Source organism: Neolamprologus brichardi, chromosome 23, assembly GCF_056152115.1.
Source record: "Neolamprologus brichardi isolate AB-2024 chromosome 23, ASM5615211v1, whole genome shotgun sequence".
NCBI lineage: Eukaryota > Metazoa > Chordata > Actinopteri > Cichliformes > Cichlidae > Neolamprologus > Neolamprologus brichardi.
The window spans coordinates 9,087,000-9,104,166 of NC_142125.1; the positions used below are offsets into that span (position 1 = coordinate 9,087,000).

Sequence of the window (17,167 nt, forward strand, 5' to 3'; positions counted from 1 at the left end):
GCTGAAAATAGCCTCGTGTCCTCACCAGTGGCACAGTCATCCAATAACCTGTGAAAAGTAGAATGATTCTCTTTCCACAACCACATTTCTAATCTAAAGATTGTTTTAGGAAGAAATAAATAAACACACATTAAATTTAAAAAATAATGTAAAATGTTGGGGGCTGTGAGTTACTTGTTGTACACTGATTTGTTTAAAACCTAAATGTACTAAGTCTCAAAAAACATCCATGTACTGCACTGAAGAGAAACTAACTTAAATGAAGCCAGGGCCAGGCTGTACTTTCATGTAATACCAATCTGTACCAGGAGATGGTGCAGTGAGTCAGTCATTCTTATATACAACTGTAACCTGTCAAAAGGCAAAGGCCTACCTGCACAACATAATTACAAAAACTGCCTTTAGGAATATTTTGAAAGCTTTTTACAGCAGTTTCAATTAATTAAAACTACTAACAAAATATAAAGAAACAAAAGCTATGATGTTACATCCAAGATGTGTATTTTGTAGCAGAGATAACAACTGAAGTTAAAATGAGGTCATGTAGGATTTTATAGCCATAATTAGCCAACTTAGTTTGTGGAAAGCATGAATTAAAAGTTGTCTTTTGGGGGTAGCAATAGATAATTTCTAACAAAGAATCTAATCTATGTTGGTTGGGTGGAACCTTTTGCTAAAATGCTGCCACCTTGTGGTCAAATACGTCACCAAATTTCAAAGAAGTCATTTTTATCAGATTTCAAAAATTTATTTGTTAATGCTTTAAAACAACCTAACTCAACCTTTAAAATAAAAAAATAAATTGTAAGGCAGTTAAATCACAAGCCTTGATGTCTGCTGTCTAAACCCTTCTTTGTGGGAAGAAATAGAATAACTCTTCAACTTCTTTAAAAAAGGTTTTTATTTCATATAAAGTTCTGCAGTATTTAAATTTAGAAACAAACATGATTTACTGTTAGCGTCGATATGACAAGTTATATCATCAGTACAACTCTGACCTGCTCCACCTGTCACACCAACCAGTCTTGCTACAGTTCCTTGGCAACATATACAACAGTCTCACTCACAAAAATGTTTCACTTTGCTTAATTTAATCGAAGCAGTACGAAACATGGAAAATGCCTTAGATATTATTTAACTTCTTATTTGGTGACAACAATCACAAGAAAAAGAGGCTGAACTGGTTTTGAAAAAAAATCCTGACCTGGTTAAAGTTCTGAAGCTGTGGTTGAGGATGGGACAGAAAGAGAGCACCTGAGAGGACCAGATCTTCACCCACCAAAGAGTCCAACTGAACCAACAACAATGTTAAACACAACAAAGTCTATGCTTTTAATCGTGACAACCCATGTGCGTCTTTCACTCACAGATGTGGACGAAACATTTACTTGATTTTGCAGTAAACTTTGGTTAACAACAACACATGTCTTTTTCCATAATGCACTTTTGAAAGAACACTGGTTAGAAAAGAGTGTCAGGTGCTGATAGTCAAAGTATGAAGTACAGTCTTGAGTGTTTTAGTTATACATCATGCAAGTGTGCCTGAAACACTGTTAGATGTGAGGCTGGGACACTTCATGCATAGATCCTTCTGCCGATCGCGTGTGTCACAGGAAGACATCAGATTGCTAGCAGATTGTCAAAGCCGCCAGCAGCTCCATTGCACAAAACATTACTCATCGTTATCTAAAAGAAAGACAACAAAGAAAATCACGACAATTCAACAAAGCAGTTGGACCATTACTCCTAAAAGTAAACGACAGAGGAGGCGAGAGACAATGACAGCATTGTTATAATGAACAACAGAACCAAACATTTAACCTCACCAGGTCACTGACAGCCATCTGCCAATCTGTACTGGTCTCATATTTGGATCTGTTGCAGCTCATCAGTTTATCTAATGTCTAAAACAAGCTTATCAAGCTTCTCTTTTTTTATTGTTTTTATATGCTGCCCCTCCCAAAGTTTGAAATGCAGTATGAGATGACAATAGTAAGAATATTTGCCCTTTTTGGCAAGAAGAAGAGCCAAAGGGAGGGAAAAAAAAGAAGAATTTGAGATTTTGGCACAATTAATAGACTATGCTGCCTTACAACAGTTTGCTCTGTGATTGCTGCTTCAAAAATATATAATTATATCCACCACTGCGTGGATGTAAGCCATAAGATAACAGATCTTAAGACGAGCCCTCAGGGGAGATATCTGACATTTGCATCATCCATCTCTACTTCAGAAGACAGTAAAAATAGAAAACGAACGAACTATCAAACAAAGATGTTCAATTAGAAAATATATCTGAAGCCTGCTCCCATCCTGAGGGATTAACTGCTTTCTATTTCTGCTGTGGCCCCCCAAGTCCGATGACACGCTCAGCACATAGCACGACAAAGAAAACAGAGTTAAGGGTGTCTTTCACATCTGCTCAGTCTCTTCACGACTTGGTGAAGAGACTGAGCAACAACGTGAGAAAAGAGGACAGAATTTTGACATGACGCCGATGCTGTCGCTGACTAGAACAATGAAAAGAAACCTGCTCGGATGTTTGTGGCTCAGAAGGAAAACGGTGTGAAAATTAAAAATTATAAATAAAATAAATAAATAAAATGAACCAGGTCCAAGTGAAAAACTAATTTGAACTCTTTTATTGTGTGTCATGTAAAAACATTAAAGACTATCATTTTAAATGTTATTTATTTAAATCAGAGACACTGAAAAAGATAATATGATAAAACTGTCACTCACCTTCTTGATAAGCGCCATCTGCCATCACTAGATGAAGGATGTTGGGATACAGATGCTGGTGCTCAGTTCCCAGAATGCTTAGGACCAAACTGGAGCCCAGGTCAATATTCTCATCCTCATCTTCATGTATGGCCTTGAGCATCAAAACAACAAGTCTCTTCAATCAATCTTGTGATGTAATGCTTAAAAAGGACAGCACAGATGTATATGTTTTACATATGACTGCATTATTTTGGAGAATCAGTTAATGCAGAGAGAGACTGAACCACCACCCTTGACTGCAGTCCAATCCAACAATAAGACACCAATGGTTCCTCCAGTGGGCCCATGCAGATCACTTGGGCTGAACCTTATCCCATAGAGTCTGAGATTCCCCTTGACTGGCTCCAGGGTGGGGCCTCAAAGCCCCTGATTTAGATGAGGTTTCTTGAATCATGTCATTTTTGAATATTACTTATTGTGGCCATACATTTTTCCAATTTTTCCTTGGGAGACACTACCAGCTATGTTCTATAGTTATATTATTGGGGCGAATTTCTCCCAACAACAAAGCTCCTTGGATCACTCAGTCATGCAAAATGAGAACGTGACAATTCATGGAGGGAGACTATGTCTGGTCTTTCACTTGGATGCAGGAAAAGTAGAGCCAAAATGAGTCTGCTGCAAAGGTTTGAGCATCTCGCTCCTCTTAGGTGAGGTGTTTTTCACATTGGGAGACCATGGGCAGACCAGGACATGCTAGAGAATATGTAATATACGCACCTCCCCCAACTCCCCACAAAAGTAGCTGCTTAGTCGGCTGTCCACACTGGAGAAGATGCACTTTGTCATAAACATAATCTTCAAATCTTGCTCTAAGCGGTTTCACTCACAAGCCATTTTCCTTCTAAAGAACTACACATGCCAACAGCATCACTATGCAAAAAGATACAAACCTTAATGACATCCCCTATAAGCTGAGCGGCAGTATTAAAGCAGACATCTCTACAGCTGAAATCTCCAAAACTGGGCACCTCATGCTAAAAACACTCCAGATATAGCACAGCGGTCCAGAGGAAAAAAAAATGTAAATTTGATTTTGGCTTGTATTGTCACTTTAACTGTGAAGTTATACGAACAAACTCCAGATTTCAAAGAGAAATAATGAATATTTCATACCTTAATCTTATTGTAGGCCTCAATGAACTTCTCAAAACCCATCTGCTGCTCCAGTTTGAACCGAAGCTCTTCCAGACGGCTGAAGATGCTGTCATGATGCTCCATCTCTCCGCCCTGCTCCTCTCCGCTGCCATCTGTTGTGGAGCAGAACCAATCACTTCACATAAAAATCTCAAACTTTTGGTCTTGAAAACTATGAAGGTGCTGAAGGAATATAGAATATTAATTAAAGATTATATTTAAGGTCTTAAGCAGTTTCAAACATAAAACAAGCTAAATGTAAAAACTAGAGTTGGGTAATGTTTTAAAGCAACCTGAGTAAAACAGACCGAAACGTGTGAGTCTCTGTGATGTTCTGTCCTTACCCGAATGCCATTCTTCATTGAGCTGCCTGTTATTACTGTGGTTCTCCTCTCCCACACCATTGGTAAGCAATTCCCCTGCCTCCTCATCAGCAGGACTTCCATTTGAGCATTCCTCCTCCTCCTCCTCTTCCTCCTCATCTCCTTCATCATCTTCCTCTTCTTCATCCTCATCTTCATCGTCATCATCATCTACCGCCATCTGATTGTTGTCCTGATCGATTTCAGCTGCGATCCTGTTGAAAAGCTCCTGGTCTCCGCTCTCAGAAGGGTTTCCATTAAAGTCACCAGCTCCAACCTCCTCTTGCAGCAGTCTCTCCATGGATGCCCTGATGTCACGCAGATCTTCATCTTCATAAGCACTAAGAAACAGACCAAGGTTTCTTAGAAAACAATAGTTTCCCCTCTAATATTGTAGGGTCATTACCTTAAATATAAAGCTGCTTGCAATAGTTGTCATTGTAACAACTACCTGTCTTTATATAGTTTACAGACACAGGTCGTTATTTCTGATTATGCCTATGGAAAAATTAGAACCTAACCTAACTTTGTCTTAAAAATACTACTCATGATCATGAACAGCTGGGCCAGAAAATGTCTTAGGATGTTTTTAGATTTCATGCTTTTCTTACTCCTCTGTCTCAGACTGGTCATCATCTTTTCCTGCCTCATCCAGGTCCTCAATTTCCAGGTTGTTGTCTGGAGCAACGTTAGCCTCGCCAGTCACTGTAACGTCCTGCTGAGAGCTGAAGAGTCGACTCAGGTCTGGTAGAGAGCATGTCCGCAGCATCTGCGGGCACAAACCAAACACAGTGACAGAATATTTTGAGTATTTGACTAACACAACTGCAAGTGGAATTCATATGACACAATAAACAAGGGCTTAATATGCAAAGCAGGGGCCAGAATAGGACATGACTCTGTGACAAGATCCTATTCTATGTAGCCATTTTTTATATGCATATTAAAAATGTTGAGCTCTGCAGATCCCATTGTCCCTGATGAAGGTCGTGAAAGATAATGGTTGATGGATGCTCGTCCTGTAATATAAGACTCAGCGCAGGTTCAGACTGGGAGATTAATGGATTCATTTCAGCCTTCTCATTAATAAAGAAGACTGAAATCCTACCCAAAATACTGCACAAGCCTCTACATCACACCAGGGAGAAGAGATAAATGTCCTGAAACACCTGATCACAGCTAACAATGTCCTGGGTTTAATACTTAAGAGAATTAACTTTAGAACTTCCTTTTATTATGTAACACAATGTCCGCACACACACAAAAAAGTGTAATATTCTGCCAGTAATCACCTTGGGGTTGTTGGCATCAAACATGCCTGTAGAAAGACCAATGAGAAGTGCATTCTGGTGTTTGGAGCGTAGAGGTGAGACAGAGCGTGAGCGAGAGGCCAGAGAGGAGGATGATTCATCCATGGAGGACTGGGCTGAGAGGATAGCGAGGGCGGCAGTGCGTCGGTGGGCCGGGGAACACAGTTTCATAAATAGGGGCTCCTCATGCTGAGCTAAACCAGTAGAGAGGAAAAATGGGGGCAGGTTTAATTAAGATAACAATTACCCTGAAAAAAGTCATCTTGGCTCACTACACATTGATCTCACCTGATGGCTCAGGAACTTTGTCTGCACTCTGCTCAGCCTCTTTGTTATCTGTTGGTCTTATATCGCCCTCTGCTGGCCTGTAGAAGAAATCCAGCTTAGCTTCACAGACATGCATGTTGCCTTTGTACATTTATTTATTTAAAGGAGTTTTAAATCATAATAATAAAAGCTCAATTTTCATTTTGGTATGAAAAATATTTTTTTTTGATTTCATTTAACACTCACATTTGCTGTTGGCCTTCCTGCTCCCAAGCCTGCTGCACACTGTTTGGAGGACGTGAGGCCTGTTTAGGGGTTTCCTCTAAAAACACCGACTCCAAGTCTGCTGGATCTAAAGGAATTTAAGCATCACTGGACTTAGCTGGGAAAAACAACAAAAATAAAAATGTAAATAAACAGCAAAAGATTGGATCAATATCAGGTACTAACCCTGAGTCTCAGTAACGCTGGTTGGCAGTGTTGGGCTCTCTATTGCAGCAGCCATGGAGATTTCTTGATGTGAGGCCACATCTGTAGCTGCAGGACTCTCAGCCACTACAGGGGGTAACACTTCTTTAGGTATCTTCACAATGCCAGCTTCTGCTGTCATCTGGTTTAATTTAACTGAAAGAAACCAAGAGACAATAATAATAGTACATGACAAGCGCATATTATTTAAAGCAGCACCAAATAAGAAAAATGTAAACATTAAAGGATTCTTCATCTCTCTATGTGTTGAAGTAAATTCAGACATGCTCTTGCAGTACTTTTCTACCTTAACTCACTATTTATGTAGTTTCTCATAAATAAATAAATAAATCTGCAACTTTGGGACAAATACAGGGAAATATTCTCTAAATTTCACATCAAAACTATTCCTGCAGTACCAAGCAAAGTTTTTGGCCTAATTTAGTCAAATTGTCAGAAATATTAAACAAAAAAAACCCATGCCTTTTAATAGTGTAACATGACCTGTTGTTGTTCCTGTGATCACATTAACGCTGAGTCAGGAGAGAAAAAAAAAATCCCAAAGACAAGACATTAGCCCAGAAGCTAACTAAATTTGTTTCATGTTGACACTCACATAAAAAAAAATATCATCATGAGGTGAGAAACTGTAAGTAAGACTAACCAGGACTAGAAGACTCGTCCTCACATATGGTGAGAGTCTCCAGTGGCTGGGTGAGTGGCTGAAGTTCTGCCTCCTTAAGTACCTTCAGCACCTGAGAGTCTGGACTTGCTCCCCACATCTTCCTGGGAGCATCTTCCTGTAGCACAGCCATCTGTATAACTTCGCCCGCTGTTTGCTCTGAGACAAAAAAACAAAAACAAAACAACAAACAAACCAAAAACAGAAATAGAGAGAGACAGAGAGAGAGTGTAATACTCAGAGAGCAGTTATATGGAAAGCTGTGCGCTTGTTCTGACTCAGCGGGAAAGGACTTACCAATGGTCATGAGGGATGTATCCTCTAGAGTTTGCTGAGCTGCAGAGAGGACAAGTGGAACTCCTGCCTCCCACTTCTTCCTGTCACCACCAGAGGACGGCCTACCATCTGGAGATGCTGAAGTGGCTAATGAGATAACAGAAGGGGAAATTTGGCAAACCTGCCCTTTAGTAGAGAAACCAACAGATCCTGAATAGAAATCAACTGAAGAATAATGTCAAAACAAATATATTTCAGTTGATCTGTTTAGATACAAGGCACTTCTTTGCAGAAATAAACTATATGAAAAACACAACATGATGATAATGGGAAATGTAGCAAGGAGCATAATCTCAAACAAACAAAAGATGAGATTAAAGCAAATCAAAGGTTAGGAGGTCACAGGTGTGATTTTATTGGTAGGCCCCTCAAACAGTAAAGTTTAGCAATGACTTAAATGGAGCAGCAGTTTTAGCTGACATCAAGTGTTCAAGACATTTGCTCTAGAACTGAGGAGCTGAAACACTGAAAGCTGCATTTGTTATTTTGTTGTGATTCCAGTAATAGAGAGAACACCAGGTCCTAATTGCCTTAAAAGTCTGGATGTTTCATGAAGTATGAATAAATGTGAAATCTAAGTAGGGCCATTTGGTGCTTTGTAAAGCAGTACAAGGATTTTAAAGTAATCAAATTTTTTTAGCGTTAGCATGTTTCATGAGCTGCAGCTGTCTCATTGAATTTTTGACTTATGAAGTCATTGTTATAGTATTCTAACCTGCTTTAGACAGAAATCCTTTATTTTGATTTTAAATGTGGTTGTAGGCCAACTGTAACTTGCGTAATGCTTCTGTCAAAATTTAGGTCAGAGTCTGTTTATGCCACGATTTCTAGCTTGACATCATGGTTTCAGACAGGTGTTAACGCTTATTCATACAGGCTAAAAAGGCCAATTTCATTTGTTTTATTTGGTTAAAATTTAAAAGATGAAATGATAAACACTCACTAAATAGCAAAGACGACAGATGGTGGTCAGATGTCCACCACATTTTCAACTATGTGCATTTACTGCTTTTTTTAAGAAGACTGAGCCTTTAATGAAGCTTTAGAGTTTGTATATGTGTATTAAACGTTTGTGGGTAAAGAGTTTTATAAACTTTATTTTTGGGAGGAAAACAAACCTTTTTTTGGCTGTTAATCACATTTGACTGGTGATTCTATACATGCAGTTTTTAAGCTTTGGCTCAGTTACCCTATGTCCAAATCGGCGCTTTCAAAAAACCGCCCAGTCGTTTTATGAAGTTCGCTGCAAGTTGTGAGACTTCTCTCTGTTTGTCAGGGCATGGCACACCACAAAAAAAACAAAACAAAACAAAACAAAACATACTGTAATCCTCTTAATCAATCTCTAGTTAGACTCAACTCACTGCTTGCTGTGGCACACGTTTCCTCTAAAGTTTGCTGAGCCACGGGAAGTACAGGTAGCTCTGCTGCTTCCCACTTCTTCCGGTCTTCATTGGAAGAGGGGCGCTTGTCTGTATCAGACTGGTTTTGGGTTGGAGCAGGACTTGATTCTGCTGGGGCCGAAGGAGACTCCTCCACTGGGCTTTGAGCTTTAAGGTTCTGGTTAAGTCTGCGCAGAATCTGCTTCTTCTCACTCTGTTACACAGAAGTGATTGCACAACAGTATTTTTTTTCATTAGAATGAATGGCGTTGTTATTTGATTTCATAAATTTTCACAACTAATCACCTCACCTGGATCATGGTTGCAGACTCTGGTTCAGGCAAGCTCTCCTTTAGTGGTGTCATCTGTTAAAAAAAAAAAAGAAAAGCCAAATTCATGTAGCTAATAGATAAATATCCCAAAGTACTGTGAGAGATAGTGTTATACATAAATTATATACTGACTGCTCCAACGTTCTTTAGGGCAGCAGTCATGGATATAGCTGGGGTGGAGGGTTTGGGTGTAGGCAGGGCTGGAGTTTTGGCAGCTGGTTCTGGCTGAGAGGGGCCTGGCTGTGGAAGAGGACTATCAGAGGTAGACGATACTGCTTCTGAGGCCACTATATTTGCTCCCGCCATGCCACCTTTGACCCCTCGTGCTGCAAGCTTCCATAACAGTCAATATGCAAAGTTAGCTTACACTTTAACTAATGCACCAGTAAGGTCACACTAAGACAAGACAGGGATGAACCAAAAACAAATGCTTACATGGTCCTCCCATGCCCTTTTTTCTCTCTCATATGCTTCTCTCCTCTTCTTCTCTAGCTGCTCTTTCAGAAGAGCTGCACGGGCATTAGCTTGTGCCTGCAAAACGGAACAAAACAATGACACGCTTCGATATATGTTACACATTATTTCTGTCTATTATTATTTTTTATCATATTAACCTCTCTCCTCCCTTTTTTCTCCAGTTACAATTGGCTGGGAAGGCTAAACTGCATGCACACTAATTGAGAGGGTCATCTCTCCTCCACCAGTACAGACCTTTGTCTTTTGCAGTTTTGTTTATTAAAAGTTGACTTGGGAATTACCGATGGTCCCGTTTTCATATTTAGCTTGAAGTAGTTTTGTTTCTAAACATTAGTTCAGGAGAAAACATTGATACCGGTGACCCACTGGGTGGTTGTTTCGAGGTTTAGGGTTAGTCACTATTTTTGCTTAATAAAGCATGTTTTGATCTGTGGAAGTTTTGTGAAATCTCACGTGTTTGGTTACTCTGAGCCGTGGATTTTAGGGGCTGTAGCAATGATCAAAATATGATTACTAAAAATAGGGCTGTACAAAATCCAATGTCTTCTCTGATGACAGTGTTTTTTTTTATATTTTCCGGTGCTGTTTCAGGACAAAACGACAGCCATGACTTTTTAAGCCTCTTTACAGCAACAAGTTACAGGCCAAGCAGAAAAGGAAGAGGATTACATCATCTTCCTCTTGCTGTCATTTTAATCATTGTTAATGTCTCTGCAAATAAGGTTATCAAATAAACATCGGATATTGGAAAATGCAATTGTTTTTTGCTTCTTCTAGACTCACTTTTAAAGCCTCTATCTTCTTTCTCCTGAGCTCGGCCTCCTCACTGGACTCCTGGCTGTCAGAACCATCGCTATCATACTGAAATACACAGGAAGCAACATCAACACCCAGGAGACAAAAATGTCAGCAAAAACTGAAAACCACCTTCATTATTGGCACCCTGTGAAGAGGTGGAATAATGTACCTTCTCTCCTCTGAGTCGAGCTTTGATCTGCTGGCGCTCATTGAAGTTCTGCAAGCGGATCTGTCTGAGCCTTGCCAAGTACTCCTGAGAACAAATACAGAAATGTTACATACTGAATGAACACACACAAAGCAGAGAGTACAGTACTGATATTAGCAGACGTACAAAAAACAAAACATGCTTTGTTGGGACTTGTACATAAAAAAAAAAATGTTATACACAAAGGCATCAGCCATTTAGATAAAATAACAAAAAACAAAACAAAAGACAACACAAATTTACAATCAGCAATGAAGATGTATTCCATTCAGAGCAAAACATTTATGACCAAACTGAAAACTCGGGTGGTTATTTGAAATGAGACAGCAGCCATAACTGGGATAATGGAACACCACACATTGCACAAGGAGTGGCAATGAGTTTGAGCTGCTGGGTTGAACTGTGGGCGGGTCAAAGGGAGCTTTGTGCAGACGTGTGAAACGTGCCAAGCCAGACGTGCTGTGAGTAAGGTGAAGTGTGAGGCTGGGCGTTCAGGCCTTGGCCTCCTACCTCCTCCTCTTTGTTGGCTTTAGACCTCCTGCACCGAACACCACCAGCCCGGCCTCCATAGATTGCTGCCAGGTTTTGCCGAGTACCCTGTTTACCATTTAATTTAACCACACTTTAGGACACGGGCCCTAACAGCTAGCTGCCACAAGATTATGTGTAAGACAAAAATAATAGAAAAGGATAAAAACATTCGCAGGCAGTCGTTTGATTCTCAGTGTGATTTGCAGTCACAGGTCTATAATTGATTCAATATTGAGACCGGAAATAGAGCTTAATTAAGCTGTTAGATTGACAACGCTTCTTACTAAATATCAATATCAGTTTTTATTTCTGTTCATATAAATTTCACCAGTATAGTAACAGGTTATCATGCAGTATTTTCATGATGAGGGCTATATACTTATTAGTAGTTATAATATGTACCAGCTGTCCTTCAGCACGGGCTTTGTTGAGCATAGCTTCCCTCCTCCGCTGCAAAAACTCCTCAACTTGAAAGGCTCGCCCAACTGCCATTTGACCGCGCTGCCTGTGAAAAGAACACAGTAATAAATATTCGTACTCAACTTTTACACCGTTGAGAACAACAACAACACAGCTATGTGACTAGCTGACCTGCTAATATGGGCTTGTTTGGAAACATGCTGCAGCCTGTGGAGTTCTCTCTTGATTACGTCAGGGTCTAGTCGTCGAGCGGGGCTGTTAGGAAGCACTGTGCCTGCAGCAGCTGGTACACTAGTCAGTACATAAATAGGCAATGTCATTACAAATACTACTTAACACACATAAACAGCCAAAAATAAATAAATAAAATAACCTTACCGAATGGGACTGCAAGGTCCAGCTGAGGAGCTCTCCCTGCTGACATCTTTAGGCGTCGGTTTAGCCATTTGGTCGAGGATTGCATGGTAGTGTTCATAAGGGCTTTTACCAGGGAGAGGAGCTAGAGTAGAACCCTGAACAGCAGCAACATGTGCACCTCTCTTTCCACCTCCTACAAAACACTGAGTACGGAGAACAAAACAATGTCGCAACCCTCGCTGAGGGCATCCTGACATAACTCTTTATATGACAAAAACGAAAAAAATATACATTACCTTTCTCTCTGGGCTGCTACCTCCACTAGAACTCAAGACATGCTTCCAGCCTTGTTCTCTTGCTTGGTTTATTCGATTGATCTGTAAGAGATCAAAGGTTTAGATTTAGGTTTAGCTGTACAGAGTGTGTGAACTACGAATGCACTGTGGAGCTCAGATCAATCACCTAGCAGAAGATAAAGAAAATATCCAGACTAAATCCCCCCCTCTACTGCTGCCACTGACCTGCAGGCTGTGCTTTGACAACTCATGTGTTAGTTTATCATTTTCTTCATATAAAAATGTTGCCAACATTTAGGAAGCTTAAAACTATAGTACACAAAAAGTTAGGGTCATGGTGGCCATAGCCATAAATTTCTATACATTCAGTGTTCTAAAACTGTGTTCTAGGCCATGGGACGAATATAGAGTGAAACTAAACTGAATTAATAGACTTTTTGTAAGAATTTTACTTGATTAAAATTTATATTTAATACTTTTTTTTTTTTTTTAAACTTTGTCCTAAAAAGGATCCCCTTTCCTTCACTAATGAAATAAAAAATAAATAAAAACCACACACCCAAGCTCAGTTAATCACCCACCTTTTCCTTTTCATATCTCTTCATCTGCTCCGCTTTTAACATGAACATCTGAAAGAAAGAAAGACTTTAGTTTGAAAGGTATAAAAACTTTTTGCATGGAGATATAGAAACTAAACAGTATGCTCACCTGCTCTCTCTGTTTCCTTTCTTTCTCGATCATGTCCATCCTCTTCTTTCTGATGCCATCCTACAGAATGAGACAAAACCATTCAAACCCCAAAATAGACATCTTAAAGAAACCCGCCTCAAGGGAAAGAGCCAGCAGGACTGCTCTGTCAGAGGTCAGGTGGGCGAGGAGGAAAAGTTTGGTTAAAAGAGAAAGCTATATCAGGCAGAGCACTCCGAATGGGCCGGGAGCGGACAACAGGTGAAGATGGAGAGCAAGCGCAATGAGAGGGAGCAAAATTGAAAATGCTAATAAGAAGGGACCTTCACGTGTAAGTGAATGGCGAGAGAAAAAAAAAAAGAAAAGAAAAAGGAAAAAAAAAGGGAGCCTATTAGAGAATATAATATGGCGCTCTCAGTGTACCTCGTGTTTTTTCCTCTCTTCTTCCACTTGACTCACTCTTCTCTGGGGGGTTGCTGGGAGAAGGGCCTGAGCAACATATGACACTGGGCTTCAGAGGTAGCCAACATAACATGATGTACCAATACACACTTACTCACACACACACAAATGGAAGAAGCATTGACAACAAATACAGCTTCTGGCATAAGAAGGCAAACCCGTCCCCCCCCAAAAACAAAACAAACGTCATGACTAAAGATCGGTCATACCAGCTTGTCATCAACAATAACAGCCTACTAACCGGTTTGTGTTTTCCAGCTGGTTTCTTGTCTGCAGGCTTTCTGGCTCCATCTGGGACCTTCCTCACAGTTAAAGGCACTCCGTATTTGGCGGCTGGTTTTGTAATCTTCTGGGCTGAGGCTGATATTATGAGATATCCAGAAGTAATTTAGAAGAAAAACTCAAAAACTAACAAAATTTGTATTTTAGTCAGCCAATGTGCACACACACACACAAAATAAACAGTGTATTTTCACATCATAATAAAAAATCAAAAAGAAATGAGCAGATTATTGTACAAAAGATGCAAAAGTCCAGCATCCTTCATTTATCAGTTTTGATTTAAGGTGTCGAGGTCCTCTATAATGCCATGAATATGTGCCTGACTTGGTGGCTGATTAGTTCTAGAATCTACAAACAAGCTGTAGAAGACAGACCCCTTGTAGTCTTCTTCATGATGAGTTTGCTCACCTGATGGCACCTGTGCCACACCCGATTTAGGCTGCTTGTGAAGAAAAGTATGGCGAAATTCCTGAGCAATGATCTGAAATGAGTAAGAAATTTAGTGAGCAATCTACTTTTTGCAAAAAAACAAAACAAAACCCCAAACAAACAAAAAAAACCCCAAAGAATTAACAATCAGCTGCAGAGTCTACCTGTGGTGTGAGAAACTTCTCAATCCTGCAGGAGAGGAAAGGTTTGTCCAGTATTCTGTTGACTGAGGGTCGCTCTCGAGGGTCGCGTTTAAACAGCTGTGCAAGGAGAGATCGCAGTTCTTGGGAGTAGTGACAAGACACAGGAGGGTACGACCCGCGAATTATCTTAAGAACCAAGTTCTTCATGTTGCCAGCCTCAAACTGAGAATAAACAAATGCAAAGGCTGTAACCACTGCATAGAAATTACTGAAGACAATTGAACTATATAGGGATTCTTAATGTGGATTACAGATTTAATTAGGAATTAATATACTGGAAATTAATTTCAGTGTATTATCTAACAGTACATTATCTAACTACAGTTATACATATAGAATATACAGGGAAGAGATCAAAATTAGTATGTGAGAGAACAGTAAATGCTGCATAAAACACCTTAAAATTCTGTATAATAATAATTAAACAGCTCACACAGAATACTTACTGCATGCTTAAGAGTGCACATTTCATACAGAACACACCCTAGGGCCCAAATATCACTGCAGCAGGAAGGAAAAGCAAGGAAAATGAGAGGCGAGAACATACAAATGGGCGGGCAGGGATAAGTTCTGGGTTAACTTTATTATTCATTCAATAAGGTATCAACAGTCAAGTGCATGCCCTTTACTTTCCTTTTATAAACTGAGATGAAAACAAGACTTTATTGACAAGAAAACTCCAGATCATTTAGACTGGGCTAAATTAACTTCACTCATTGTAACTAAAGTGGGTTAAATTGCATGTACACTTAAAATAGTTAAGGAGAAAAATCAATACCAGCTTTCTGCTGTAGATGTAAGCGAGCAAGTTTACTCAATAAAAAGGCGAGGTGACATTCTTACATTACACTGTAGCCACCGCCTAATCCTGCAGACTCAAGATTCAGTGGGGAGACACCTTGTCCCATTGATTACTATTGAATTTGCTTGACAACTAGACACCAATGTACGATATTCCAGAAGTCCAAGTACCTTTTGTTATTGTATGGTTTATTTTCACAGATCTCTGGTGACAGGTAATATGGTGTTCCTATGCATGTTCTTGCCAGTTCTACAGTGCTGAAAAACAGAAAAATAGCACATTTTAATATTAAAGCTTCAATATTTCAAATAAGCACTGTCTAATGTGCAAAAATACAAACAATGACATAAATCAAAGCAAAAACAGCTGTAAAAAAGAGAAAAATCAACATCAATAACAAATGCACCTAAGAACCTCAAAATATAATGTATAAATACATAAAACACGTAATACATTATAAGATCAGACATATTTGCTTTAACCAAAAGATATTTCTGTGTAAGAACAGTTAAAAAGTGTACAAATAACAAACTTCAACAAAATAAACTATAATATTTTTTAAATGTAGTAAAACAGAATGTCTTATTACCAGAAATGCAAAGTGTTCTTCAACTTTTAGTCTGGAATCTATGCTTAATGAAAAACTGCAGGGCTATTTAGACAACAGTGTGCATACCTGTTCAGCACCCTTGCAATTCCAAAGTCTCCAAGCTGAACTGTTCCATCTTTTGTCAAAAAGATGTTCTACACAAGCATTATGAGAACACATGTAAATAATCCAATACATGCAAACAAACAACTTATCACTTAAAGGGAATCTTGTGATTTATGAAAGAATACCTGTGATTTTATGTCTCTGTGGAGAATTTTTCGATCGTGTACATGCTTGAGCGCTAGGCAGATCTGCACAAGCCAATCTAGGATCTCAAAAAGGGAGACTACAGTAAACCATACGTATTGTGATCAGTTTAACCAAATATCTGTATACTGTTTGCACAGTGACTGCCTCGAGTAGTTGCTGGCTTACTTGCGCTTCTGAGAACAGTACCCCTTTCTGAGAGTTGATCTTTTTGAATAGGTCTCCACCCTCGCAGTAGTCCATCACAATATACAGGCAGCCACCCTCTGGGGAAAAAAAATACAAATAAAATAAAAAAACTTATAGTATGTAGTTATCACACAGTGCAAATTTGATAATATTTTCTTCACATAAACAGATGAGCTATTTGAATGGCATTAATACCTTCAAAAGATTCCTTATACTGGACGATGTTTGGATGACTCATGTTGGCAAGAACAGCAACTTCCTTCCGAGATTCCTGCCTCTCTTTGCTGGACATCTGTCAAAGTAATGAATAGGAGGGTAACGAGATGAAGCGCACGCTGAAAAGAACATGCCAAGCTTGTGTAAAAAATATGCACAGACGCTTACTCCAGATATGCCAATCTCCTTGATGACATATTGGTGTCCATCATCTTTGGATTTGACCAGGATAGCCTTTCCAAATGAACCTTCCCCAATTTTCTTCACCTTTTCGTACTTGTCCATGTTATTGGAATAACTGGCTCCACATGCTGGATCTACAAAGACATCAAGAACATGCTAATGCTATTGCTCGGTGTAACTAGGCTTTAATCGGGCGTTCCGTGACAGAAGCTTTATAAAAGGCAAACATTTGGTAGTCTTAATTATGACAATTGTGCGTAGTCCTGGAAATGTAATGTTAGCTCCATTGTGGACCGCTGTCAGACAGAAAATGAGACGGACTGTGATGCTGAGATGCAAGACACAACACAGCTGGTAGCAAAACAGCTAGCGTTCCCGTTACTTAGAAGCTAGAAGAAGATGGGAGTTTCATAAAATATTTACCTTGTGAATGTACAAAACTCTGGCTGATATAATATCACCGGCTCACTGCGTAGCCGTATACGTTTCTGTGTGCCTTACCATTAGTCTTTTCTCGCTGCCTTTATCATAGAGGTTCGGGTACTTGATACTGTCCTCGCACTCTCTATCTAACTACGGCTACATTTTTTGTACGTTTTCATTGGTCAAATGTACCAAGACCGAACATTAATTGGTGGACGCGACTGTCCATTATCTCTTATTGTGGATGACGCTTACCAGTCTCCGCCCCCAATGACACCGTTGCTG

At 39.6% G+C, this 17,167-nt stretch overlaps 1 protein-coding gene across 3 annotated transcripts; it reads right to left on the reverse strand.

Moving 5' to 3' along the window:
* Window positions 1–883: 883 nt before the first annotated feature.
* Window positions 884–17,144, reverse strand: nek1 (NIMA-related kinase 1). Of its 3 annotated transcripts, none has more exons than XM_006790226.2 (36): window positions 16,961–17,144; window positions 16,445–16,593; window positions 16,256–16,352; window positions 16,040–16,137; window positions 15,853–15,936; window positions 15,689–15,756; window positions 15,183–15,269; window positions 14,657–14,711; window positions 14,172–14,372; window positions 13,987–14,059; window positions 13,538–13,656; window positions 13,258–13,323; window positions 12,856–12,915; window positions 12,729–12,776; window positions 12,148–12,228; window positions 11,873–12,054; window positions 11,666–11,785; window positions 11,477–11,579; window positions 11,054–11,140; window positions 10,505–10,588; window positions 10,321–10,398; window positions 9,496–9,591; window positions 9,193–9,393; window positions 9,040–9,093; window positions 8,711–8,942; window positions 7,308–7,433; window positions 6,993–7,169; window positions 6,311–6,484; window positions 6,107–6,212; window positions 5,882–5,958; window positions 5,576–5,787; window positions 4,895–5,052; window positions 4,266–4,624; window positions 3,901–4,034; window positions 2,743–2,875; window positions 884–1,686 (listed from the first exon to the last, which is right to left on the reverse strand). In XM_006790226.2, exons 2-36 carry the CDS (start codon window positions 16,559–16,561, stop codon window positions 1,673–1,675), a joined length of 4,161 nt encoding a protein of 1,386 aa, XP_006790289.2. In that variant the 5' UTR covers window positions 16,562–16,593; window positions 16,961–17,144; the 3' UTR covers window positions 884–1,672. The 3 variants fall into 3 exon arrangements, with proteins under 3 accessions (XP_006790289.2, XP_006790290.2, XP_006790291.2); XM_006790227.3 differs by having other exon boundaries at window positions 16,883–16,968; XM_006790228.3 differs by lacking the exon at window positions 11,054–11,140.
* Between the last annotated feature and the right edge of the window lie 23 nt (window positions 17,145–17,167).